General features: G+C 42.9%; 1 protein-coding gene across 1 annotated transcript in view; it reads left to right on the top strand.

Annotated features, from left to right (window-relative positions):
- LOC137427488 (uncharacterized) overlaps positions 1-12,997 on the top strand; it is a 68,580-nt gene that overhangs the window by 49,561 nt on the left and 6,022 nt on the right. Inside the window, exon 4 of the mRNA XM_078777308.1 lies at positions 1,062-1,205. Coding sequence (XP_078633434.1) covers positions 1,062-1,205 — 144 coding nt within the window. The remainder of the gene's footprint in view (positions 1-1,061; positions 1,206-12,997) is intronic.

The raw sequence follows: 12,997 nt of genomic DNA, 5'->3' as shown, positions 1-12,997 counted from the left end.
CATGATCTTTGACCCATTTCTATTGAAATATTAAATTTATGACATCAGTCACATGGTTTGGCAGCCATGTTGGATTTAACCTGAAACCTTTAAAAAAACGTTTTCTCCCAAACCACCAAATCGATTGATTTGAAACTTTACGTGTCATTGACTAGGCATGGTGATTAAAAGATGATCACAAAAACATCATTGGTCACATGGTGTGGCAGCCATATTAGATTGAAGGAAAATATTAAATAATTATATCTCTGAAACCACTTACCCTATCGATGCGAAATTTTACAAATATCATCTTACACCATTGTTGCATGTAGTTTGAAAATGATGACCGTAGGTCATGTGGTTTGGCAGCCATCTTTGAACGAACGTTATCCAATCAACACAAAACTTCACAAACGTGATCCACTGCCCATACATATGCAGAGAAAATATTTTCTTACGGTCATATGTCATGTGGTGTGGCAGCCACATCAGCTTGAAAGCCGATATTTTTTTTTAATCCCTTCTCTGAAACCGCTTCACCGATCGATGTGAAACCTGTCATGGCTGGTGAAAATGTGATACTTGAAAACAGCTGAAGGGATTTAAATCAACCTTGTTTAATTTTAGGACAGTGAACGAGGGCATCTGCCCATTGTGGGACAATGCGGAGGCATATTGGCGACAGTCGCATTGTTCTGGTGATTTATTTTTTTAAATTTAACTTTAATTTGACTTTAATTTTTTGAGATTAATAATCCCAGGTCACTAATTTAGGTTTCAGAGAATTATCTTTATAAGGCAAAGGAATGCAGCCAGCTATTCTGCATCAGCGAGAACACCAAAAGTGTCATTTCAGCATGTACTTCCTCTATTTCCAGACTACTCTGCCTTTTCAGATTCACGAGTTTTTTTTTTTCATTACCCCTCCTTTGTTGACCTCTTTTGTTAAGTCGGAAAATATGTTTTTCTGTTGGAGACCCCATGCATTTCTCCTCACTACTTGGAATGATTGTTTGGGTTTCAATTTGCTTGTTTATCCTTTCCTCTATTGTGATGAACTGTTGTCACATGGTTTGCAGGTGAAGCTCAAGTAGTTAAGTCAGAAACTTACAAAAACAAGCTTCTTCAGACATCCAAGGATTATTTGAGCAATGATCATGTGAAGCAGGAACAGTGTGATTCTCAACCCATGGAGCCAAGCAAATCTACTCAGCTGCTCGAAGGTAAACTGGACTCTCAAGAGATCACATCACATTGTGTTTACTTGTTTCGTTCATTCTTTCACGATGAAATAATTTTCTTTCAAACCTTGCAGAATGACGTCCATTTAAATTGTTTTGACTCAATTGTCTTGCTTTGTGAACGAGACAGGGATACCTGTTTCATTTAAAATACAGGTCGCACATAAAATACACATGTTCAAGGTCGTTTCATCACATCAGACAAGTCGATCACAACCAATTTGCACCCCTCTGGATGTCAGGATTTCTCAGATTTATGGACGGATTTGGACTAAACTTTGTGTAGAGGTTGTGTGTGTGCCCAGAATAAATTAGACCTGGATCCAGATTCAGATCTGAGAATGTTTGAATTGATTTTTGAATCTGCATTTACATTCATAATTGAGATATTGGCCCAAAATTTAAAGAAGTTATGGATGGGTTTTGAAAATACTTGGTGGATGTGCTTGGTCGGTGACAAGTACAAGCCAATTACATGTGGTTGAAGTCCAGCTGCACATCCGGCCTATCAGTGGAATACAAAACGTAAACCGTTCAGTGTGGAGGAGTGAAACTCACTACCAAGTGCCATTAGTAGTACAAAAAGGGGGTTCTGAGGGAAAACATCTCCACAGAACCACTCGCTTACACTCGTTCCACTCGCTTGTGCAATTCACTCGCTCTCGCTCATTCCGCTTGTTCTCGCTCATGCCCCTCATTTTCACTCACTATCGCTCGCTTACCTACTCTGTCTTATCTCAGAAACCCCGCTTTTGTACTACTTGTGGCACGGGGGGGGGGGGGGGGGGGGGGGTGGAGGTGGCACGGGGGAGGTGGGGCAGGGAGGAGAAAGGAGAGGTGTTAATTATTACAGATGGTAAATGTAATGGAAATCAATTAATTCCACGACATTGTCCTGAAGGTAGGTTTAATGAGAACCTTAACTTATCTTAATGACAATCTTAACTTATCCCAAGACAAACGGGCCCAGACACACACACACACGCACACGCACACACACACACACACACACGGAGGTAGAAGGTTGGGGTTGATGGTCCAGGGATGATGTCCACAGCTCGTTTCGGTACCTGACTCGCCCCGCGTAGAAGATGGTGGGACGAAGAGTAGGGTGGTCCAAAAAACATCGATCTCTCCGATTTTGATGCTCTACTGGATTATTGTTAGAAATGGTCTAAAACATTCACCCACCAAATATTTTCGCTCAATTCCATCTAGAAACTCATACACACTTCAATTGAAATATGGCGTTTTTCACCAAATTTGGCTAAATGAGAACAATCCAATAGCAACCTAGGTGGAAAAAGTACATGCACTATTGTACTAAGCCATTTTGTGGTTCATGACTTTTTGCATGCGCTTGCGAGTGTGAAATCATCATGGTCGAAACATGTTTGACAATGCTTGAAACTTGTTTGAAACATGTTCATACATGTCTGACTCATGTTTCGACCATGAGGACTTCACAGGGGTATGTACCATCAATGACATTATTTAGGAAAAAAATATTTCTAAAGTCTTTGTAAGTCATTAAAATTGACCAAAATGACAAATTTATATGTTGAGTGTGTATGAGTTTATAGATGACTCGGATGCAAAATATTTTTTGGGTGAATGATTTAGACCATTTCTAACAATAATCCAATAGAGCATCAAAATCCAGATAAAAAAGTGATTTTTTTGCATTTTTGGACCACCCTAACGAAAAGGGTTGAGCAAACGGCGGCGTTCCTCGCGTGTCGTTGACGCGGACCGGACAATTACGGGGGGAAAGGTGTGCTTGGCTGGCGGTTACTTCGCGGCTCAGCCATGTATGTAATAGAAGTACCGGCGCTATTTGCGCTCCCAATGCAGTTCAATGCCGAAGCGCCTCTCCCACAAGTCCTCTGCAATGCGCCGCTTCCAATAGCCCTTCAAAGCCATTTCTCAACGAGACCTTTCACAGTCAAAGCTCCCCAGCGAGTTCTTTACACAGGCAATCCTCAACGAGTCCTTTAGACAAAAGCGCCTCTCCCAATCGTCCTCTTGCCAAGCGCGTATATCCTCTCATCAGTCCTCCTTGATAAAGCGCATAAGTCCGGTTACAATGCCCCTCGCTCATCAGTCCTCTCAATAATCCCTTTTACAATGCACGAATCGTGCCAGTCCTTTGGAAGGGCTTTGCGTGCACGTTTATATAGCGCCGCCCAGCAAACCCTCTCGAATCTGCCAGCCGCGCTCTGACCACGCCCCTCACACCATTCCACCTGAGCCCTGGTTGGTCGTTGGCTCTTACCGGCTCCGCCATTGACGTACTGCTTGACGTGGCCACACCCCCGACCTCGCACTCCGTACCCTTTTCAGGCCTACCTCGTGGCATTTGGCTGGTTTGAGCATCCTAATGCGAGGGGCAATAGGGCACAGACTGGATGGGCGCAATGGGGAATGGGGAGCAGACTGGATGGTGCCCAACGAGGTCGATTGGAGGGTGGGCTGCAAAATGAATGGGACCTACTCTTATTTCTTTTACACAATGCAGGTATCACTATTGGGAATGGCCTTATTCTACAAATATACTATGACATAACTAATGTTCTAAGGTGGCCTACGTGTTGCATGTGGACTAACTTTGGGGGCAAACCTTTAACCTTTATTAATCAAATATGTACATTCTCAGAACCGCAACACTATTATAAACATCTCTCGATGTTCTGCTCTGAGAGCCTCCCGAGCCACATAACATATCATTTTAAGATTGAAGTAAATTATTTTCCCATTGATCTCTTGACATCCATTAAATCTTTTTAAACCCCTCAATCTGTATGCTTTACTTAGGCTTGTTTTTGTTATCTCTTCAATTTGATTTCTTTGATATTTACCACATTCATTATGTTTTCCATTTAAATACCAAGGCTGTGATTTTATCCACTCTTTAGTTTGGTTATTGCTTGGTTCTAACCTTTATATAGCAACACAACCCCTCACCTTTTTTATTAACTCAACTGGACTATGTCCAGCTGAGTTTTTGTCGACACCCAGTGTCCGTCGTACGTCTGTCTGTCAACAATTCGACGTCTGCGCTCTAAAAGTCACAAATATTGATTAAATTTGATGAAACTTGTTATGCAGCATCTTTAAGACAAACTAGTTTGGGATTGCATTTGGGCGTTGTACGCCCAAAAATGGGCGCGGCAGGGCGGCCATATTGAAAAATCAATTTTTGCCTTTAGCCCATATAAACTACTAGCTGAGGTACCCGGCTTCGCCCGGGGTTGAATAATAGTCCGGCAGATATGTGAAGAATTGTGGTAGAATTGTGCCTTTGATGATACAAGCATGAAACTTGGCACACAGTTAGGGCATACCCTTAGTGAAATTTGGATGTAGGGGCATTCCAGATTTCTCCTTGGTCCAAAATGGCGGCCATTTTACAAAATGGCGGCTAAGAAGGACATATTTACCTATTATTTCAGACTTGTTTTTTGTGCTGCTATTGAAACACAATGTAATGAGCATATTATAAATTGTCATGTACATGCTATGCAATACCTTCATACTGGGTTCAAAATTGGAATCTACGGTGGCCTATAAGGGGCAGAACAAATGGTTTACCATTGCAATAGACAGGACTGGTCTAGCGGTTTAATTATTTAACTTTGCATGACTATCTGATTTCTCCTGGGTGTAATTTTGGTTCAATACCTTTATATGAACAACTTTGATGTAGCTTTATGAACTTTCCTATCATAGACTAGGTGACTATAAGGAACAATGCAAGGCTAGTGAAAAGTTACGAAAGCGAATTACTATATTTATGATAATAATGTATGTATTTCTTTTTCAGATGATAACTCGACTGCACTGCACCTTCGCTCATTGACTGTAGTAGCTACCTAGATTTGGTTCCCAATTTGTATATTGATTGGATGGTGGTGGTGGATAATGCTTAATTGACAATGGCCAACAAAAATTTCAAGCTATTAGACCCCCAAAGCCCTAGTACATCTGGAACAAACATGCCTTATCTGACAGATTGGGAGAAGTGTGTGTTATGTCAGGAGGTCACCGATGAGGCCCTTGCCTGTCCAGCTGATTCCAAGCGAACCACAGGGTCCGGATACCAAACTCTTGCAGATTATCTCCTCACCTTCAGCCAGATGGGCTGCCTGCCAAAATATCTAGAACTGTCCCGCCTGGACGATGGTGAAGGTATCCAGTCAACCTTCCAGAGCCACAAGGCTAAGTGGCATGATTCATGCAGACTGAAATACAACAAAACTGAACTGCATCGGGCACAAAAAAGAGAAACGTCTAGTGAAGAAACCGCAAGTGTCTCAAGAAAGTACACCCGTCACAGAGTACATGTAGACCACACACAGCCACAGCCTGAAAAGTGTTTCTTTTGTGACAAACCAGCGGGTACTAATTCTCTGCGAAAAGCTTCCACCTTCGACCTCGATAAACATGTCAGGACAGCTGCCCTGAAACTAGGAGATCAGGCACTTCTTGCTAAACTGAGTGCAGGTGACCTTATAGCACAAGATGCACAGTACCACGTGAAGTGTCTGGTGTCACTTTATAACAAAGCAAGGGCCACAAGCACAACACTGAATGAACAAGATGATATCAATCACGGTATAGCACTTGGAGAGCTAGTGTCCTACATCGATGATGCCCGCACAGATGCTCTTGTGACACCAGTGTTCAAGGTGGTGGACCTAGCAAGACTATACACCACCAGGCTGGAACAGCTTGGAACAGTCTTGACCAGGCGTGTCCACTCCGCCAAACTCAAAGATCGAATCATGACATATTTTCCAGACCTAGAGGAGCACATGTCCGGTCGAGATATTCTGCTTGCTTTCAACCAGGATGTTGGCTCAGCCCTTCAGAAGGCATGTGATCACGACACTGACAGTGATGGAGTTTGTCTTGCTAGAGCCGCAAATATAGTTCGTAGAGACATGTTGAAAATGAACTCAACATTTAGTGGTTCATTTGAAGCCCACTGCCAAGAACATTCGGTACCTAATTCGCTTGTATCACTAGTTTCTATGATCTTGAATGGTCCTAACATCCAAGAGCAGTCAAGCCACTCGTCGGTATCAACACCTACTCTCACAATCTCACAACTCCTTATGTTCAACAGTTACTCACGCCGCAGAGAGAGTAGCAGTACTACCACGTCCACGAGGCACAGTCACAATCGGGAGACTCCCCTGCCTGTGTACCTGGGCACCCTTATCCACACAAAGACTCGAAAAAGAGACCTGGTTGATACTATGTTCAACCTGGGTCTCTCGATCTCCTATGACAGGGTGCTTAGCATCTCCACGGACTTGGGGAACAGAATCTGCCGTTTCTTCCAAAATGAGGGTACAGTTTGCCCCCCTGAGCTAAAAAGTGACCTCTTCACAACTGGGGCAGTGGATAACATTGATCATAACCCCAGTTCAACAAGTGCCCACGACTCCTTCCATGGCACTGGCATTTCACTTTTCCAGCACCCAAATAGCGATAGCCGTGGAGTTCAACGGGTAAACCCAGATGACACATCAACAACAGATGCACACCTGCCACAGTCATACACCATCGTACCTCCTGTTGTTCTGGGTAAATGTGACCCACCTGTACCCAAGCTAGCGGGTCCCAACAAAAGCAACTGCCAACTCATCCCTGAAGCAATGCAGATTGAGTACAGGTAACTGATTATTGTGTTTGAACTGTGGACAGTTATATGTGTACCTAAATAACCAAGACTTGTTAACTTGTGTGGACTTGTTTGTTCTTAATTGTGTTCATTATCTTGCATTTTGACAGGTGGCTGGAGCAGATGGAGAAGACAGTGCTATCTGACACACCACTTAAGGGAGACGAGACAGTATCATGGGCTGGATACCATGCCAGCAAGCAGTCTATTCCAGAAGAACCAGAGTGTAGTGTGGCCTTAACTTCATTGCTGCCTCTCTTCTATGACCAGGCAAAATCTGTGGCAATGATTCGTCACTCCATGGATGTCATCAAGAAAGCAATCGATATTCTGAATCCAGGTCAGATCCCTGTAATCACACTTGATCAGCCACTGTACACACTTGCCAAACAGATCCAATGGAGATGGCCAGAAACACACGGAGAAGATCACTTCGTCATGGTCTTTGGTGGACTCCATATTGAGATGGCAGCATGGAAAACCCTCGGTGACCTTCTGGATAGCAGTGGGTGGACAGGCGTTCTGATGCTTGCAGGGGTTGCTACAAGTGGTACTGCTGATTCCTTCCTGAAAGTGACCCATGTGACACGCACACGACGAGCACACCAAGTCACAGCCAGTACTCTCTATCTTCTCCTGAAGGAAGCCTACAGCCAGTACACCAGTGGACTAGATGAGGGACAGGATACGATACCACTAGATGACTGGTGCGGTGAACAAGCCAATGCAAGTCCACAGTTTCAGTTCTGGTTCCTAATTATGCAGCTAGAACTGGCAGTCCTGATCTATGTGAGATCCGTCCGTGAAGGAAACTTCCAACTGTACACTGATGCTCTGACCAAGCTTGTACCATGGTTCTTCGCCTTGGGACATACAAACTATGCCAGGTGGATCCCAGTTCACTTGCGCGACATGGTGACACTTGCAACAAAGCATCCAACTGTATACGCACAGTTTCTGGCAGGAAACTTCACCATGAAGAAGACTACACGTGCATTCTCTGCCATAGCCTTAGACCAGGCACACAAGCAAAATAATGCATTGGTGAAAGGTGATGGAGGGGCTGTAGGTCTTACGGAGAATGCTGCAGCTTTGCGCCGATGGATGGTGTCTGGTCCAGAGATGGCCAAACTGATCTATAAGTTCGAGGCCACAACAGAAAAAAGAATTAGGAAAACTGAACTAAAACACCATGAACAGACAAAGCACACGCAGGTAGCCTTTGCTCGAGATGTGAGAGCACTCACCCGTGTCATAGGAGAGATGGGGAACCCATTCTGTGACGACAGCAAAGATCTCTTGGTGCTAGACAGCAGAGACCTGGCAGACCCAGCAGTCATCAACACCCTTTACCAGATCGAGAAGCTGGGAAAAGAACAGTATGACACATATGTGAACGAGAGGCTTGTACATCAGACAAAGCCTATCACTGACCCAATAAAAAGAAACAATCTCCCTCTCTTCAGCCGACCCCCAGTCAGAGAGAAGTCAAGAACAGAGTTGAAGGTGGTATCTCTGACGAATGACTGCGTTCTGTTCTCCAGGCTGTTTATTGCATCCCAGACACGGAATGGAGATCTTGATGAATTCTTTGCACATGAAAACCAAGCTTGTCCCCCTGCATTGTCACAAATGGGCAAAATCCGGCTTGGAACCAAGTCTGATCTGGTTGGGTGCTTAGAAGATCTGATCACCTCACGGGAAAATGATGATGTAAGCCCCCCTGTTGAAGTCATGATCCTGGATGGAGCAGCCATCGTGAACATGCTGGCACCTCGTAATGCGAAGACCTTCTCTGAGTATGCATCACTAGTATTCTTGCCATACATCACATCTCAGATACAAAATAAGAGCAGGGTTGATATTATCTGGGATGAATATTTCCCAGACAGTTTGAAAGCCGACACCAGGAAGACGAGGGGTAAAGGCACCAGGAGACGAGTTGAGCCATCTAGTTCCATCCCTCGAAACTGGCAGGCCTTCCTTCGCATAGACGAGAACAAGGTGGAGTTGTTTGACTTTCTAGCAACGAGGATAGCAAACATTGAGACTGACAAGCAAATCGTCACCACAAACCACAAAGAAGTTTTTTGTACACAGCCACGAGATGTTACTGGTCTTTCCCCGTGTAGTCACGAGGAGGCAGATACAAGGATACTACTCCATGTCCAAGATGCAGTCAGACAGGGCTATACCAAGGTGTCAATCCGCACAGTGGACACAGATGTTTTGATCCTTGCAGTGGCAGCAACTGGATATCTTGACATCGATGAACTCTGGGTTGCTTTTGGCACAGGGAAGAATTTCAGGCACTTGGCAGCTCACGAGATGGCTGTGGCACTGGGACCAAACAAGTGCCGAGGGTTGCCATTCTTCCACGCCTTCACTGGGTGTGACACCGTGTCCTGCTTCGGCGGAAGGGGGAAGAAAACAGCATGGGAAACATGGAAAGCCTATGATGAGGTCACCTCAGCTTTCTGCGCACTGGCTGCCACACCAACCATTTCAACTGCAAATGACAACATGGATCCACTGGAGCGTTTTGTTGTTCTGCTCTACGATCGAACAAGCAGCCAGGAACATGTTAACGATGCCCGCAAGCATCTCGTCACCCAGACTGGTAGATCAATAGAGGCTATCCCACCAACGCAAGAAGCCCTCAGACAACACATCAAGAGAGCTGCCTACCAAGCCGGCTTTTGTTGGGGCCAGATGATGATTTGCGCACCTGAGCTCCCATCGCCAAGTGAATGGGGTTGGAAACAGAGTAATAACGGCTGGGGGATATATTGGACAACCCTCACAGAGGCAACTGAGGCATGCCGACAATTGATTAGATGTGGATGCAAGAAGGGTTGCAGGAAACAGTGCAAGTGTGTTAAGGCCGCACTCCAGTGCTCAGCTCTGTGTCACTGTGCAGGGGAGTGCACACGATAGTATACAGGAGGAATAACACACCTGTTACATATACACAAACATGTGGAAGACTGTTTTGTAGACTGTTTTATAGTGAAAGTCACTTCCACAGCGTTAATGTGGCATTTTCACTTCATTTCCATTGTGTTTCTGGAGTTTGCTCAAAATAGCTCAAAAAGTAATTATTTTTGTAAAGAATAAGGACCAAATAAATGTTATGTGAGTTTGTTGACATTTAATTATAATCTTACAACCTGTTTACGTGAAAAAAACATCATAGGTGTGCTTGAGCAATAAGTAAATCTAGTTTTAGAGACATCGGTACTGTGTATCTTATTATCCGTAAACGGCCATTTTTAAAATGGCCGCCATTTTGTCCCTAGGAAAAGATTTGAATGCCCCTATATCCAAAAATCTTCCTAGTAGTATGCTCTATCAGTGTTCAAAATTTCATGCTTGTATCACCAAAAGCACAATTTTTTCACATATCTGCTGGGCTATAAGAATAATACAAATATATGATGAAAAGAACATGTATATTTTAGAGCAATATCACAGTACATTTCCTACATGACGTTTTTTCAATTTTCAATTTCTCAAAACCTCTGGGTATACATTTCTGGTTTTCTTACTTGGTGCCAAGAACATGTATATTTTAGAGCAATATCACAGTACATTTCCTACATGACGTTTTTTCAATTTTCAATTTCTCAAAACCTCTGGGTATACAACATTTCTGGTTTTCTTACTTGGTGCCAAGACATAAAGATTGCTTGGTTTTCCAACCCTCGAGCAGCCCACGTACAGCTGGCCATGGGCAAACACTTGTTCTGTGAAGTTCAGGCCTACAACCTTCATTGATTGCCCCTGCGCCAGAAATATGTCTTGAAATATTCCTGAAATAAGTTGTTGACCTTTTGGCCTATGTTAACCTCAAAAATAATTGGTGGTTTAATTCAGTGATCTGATATGCAAATCCTCTTCAAATTTCAAGTCAATTAGATGAAAATTGACGATTTTAGAAATTTGGCCCATATTGATATTTTCACCTTTAGACCTCAAAAATAATTGGTGGTTGAATTCGGTGACCCGATATGCAAATCCTATCCAAATTTCAAGTCAATTGGTTGAAAATGTAGGATTTTAAAAACTTCACCTTAAGTTGTTGACCTTTGGCCTATGTTTACTTTTTGGCCTATGCTGACCTCAAAAATAATTGGTGGTTCAATTTCAGTGACCTGATGTGCAAATCCTCTTCACATTTCAAGTCAATAGGATGAAAATTAAGGATTTTAGAAATTTGAAATTGTTGTTGACTTTTGGCCTATGTTGCTCTTTTGGCCTCTGGTGATCTTAAAAATAGTTGTTGGTTGAATTAAGTTTGCTGATATGTAAATCCCATTCAAATTTCAAGTGAATCGGATGAAAATTGAGAATTTTAGAAACTAAAAAAAAGTGGTTTACCTTTGGCCTACGTTGACCTTTTGGCCGACGCCGATCTCAAAAATAGTTGGTGGTTTAATTCAGTAAGCCGATATGTAAATCCTATTCAAAGTTCAAGTCAATAGGATGAAAATTAAGGATTTTAGAATTGAGGCTGACGACTGTTGAGAAACTCAGTTGGGAGGTTTACTGCCTGATCTTCATGTCACTTTGTCAAGAGAATCATAATTTCTTTCATGACCGGGCAGCGAACGTCATTATGTGTGACTTTACGTCACTCCTACGGACGTGAAAACATTTGTTTTCCTTAAAAACATATTTAAAATAAATAAAATAGTACATAAATTAACAATAAAATAAGCTAAAAAACAATTTAAAATACAATAAAAAGCACATTAAAAATATATAAATATGTACGTACAGTATACTGTACAACCGCTGATTCGCATTCAAAACAGGCGACGTACAGTATTCCTTTACTGTGTCTGTGTTAGCCATGGATCCGAAGATGGATAATGCTAGTGTTTCCAAGCGTAATGTGGTTACGATGGACGATAAGGTAAATCTGATTAAAAGGTATGGAAAAGGTGGAAAAGTGTCGGTGAGTAGCGCACAGACCTTATCGCGAATCGGAACCGCAATGCGTCATGGGATCGGAAAGGGGCAATAGTGCCGCCACAAACTACACCATGGAATTGCAGCTGGCCCGGTTTTTAAAACCATCGATATTAAAATAAAAAGTAGCCTATAACCACCGGAATTTTATGCTGATTCCGAATCTGTGTCTAAAACTTTTCTCCGATGTGTAGTTCTTGAGTTATAAGCGGACATCCAGAGAGACAGACAGACACTCCTCCTTTATATACAGAGATATAGTTTGTGGTTCTATTATGCATATTCTAACCATATTGATATAGACCAGTTGAGTTCAGGTTCCCTGGAACCTCTCTAGTTAATCCTTATTTGTACTTACCAGTACACCCGCTCGTGGCAGGAAGGGTCATTCCTCTTTGGGGAAAATAGATTACAGACGATCGATGATGGGGTCTCAAGAACATTGGGAGTGTGTTCATTTCCCAAGTTTCTTGTGGAGAGATCGCCAAGTGGTTTAAGCATTCGACCAAGCACTCCATTCAAAACCATAAAGGAACGGCTGGCTTGGCAAGCGCAAGCGAGCTGCTTGGCAAATGACCACACCCCAGGCTTCCTCCATTTCAGTTTCGTGTTTCGCAATTTCGCAAATCAAAAATTCACAACGAAAAACGCCACCGTAGCGGCAGAAAGGGTCATGTTATTAACCCAACCCTTGTGGGGTATATAGAGTACTGTAGATCTTCGCTCAGTTCTGCAAGTAAAACTTACCTCACAGATGTCGGGATTCCTCCAAATTTCTTCATTTGGTGTTATAAACAGCATTAGCAACTGTTTAAAAAGCTAATCATACGTGCTTGTGGTTTATAATATTTTTTTACTTCTGGTAGAGGCCGTTGCTCCCATGAAAACGCCATGATAAGCTATTTATAAATGTTGATTCGATGTTTGTTCGAGGAGGAAAAACCTCCTGGGGAGGTGGGATATTATTGGTATTAATATTGTTTTATAATAACATTAATGCTATGCTCTAATCGTTAGTTTTGTTATCAGAAGCGGGTTTGGAAAAACGCCATGATAAAGCTAACTTAACATCGACATACACCTCAACACGCAACCCCATTGACGGAAATGG

This window comes from Myxine glutinosa, chromosome 5, assembly GCF_964187855.1.
Source record: "Myxine glutinosa chromosome 5, kmMyxGlut1.1, whole genome shotgun sequence".
NCBI lineage: Eukaryota > Metazoa > Chordata > Myxini > Myxiniformes > Myxinidae > Myxine > Myxine glutinosa.
Note: the sequence above shows the minus strand (reverse complement) of the source record. Positions and strands in the feature narration are given on the sequence as shown.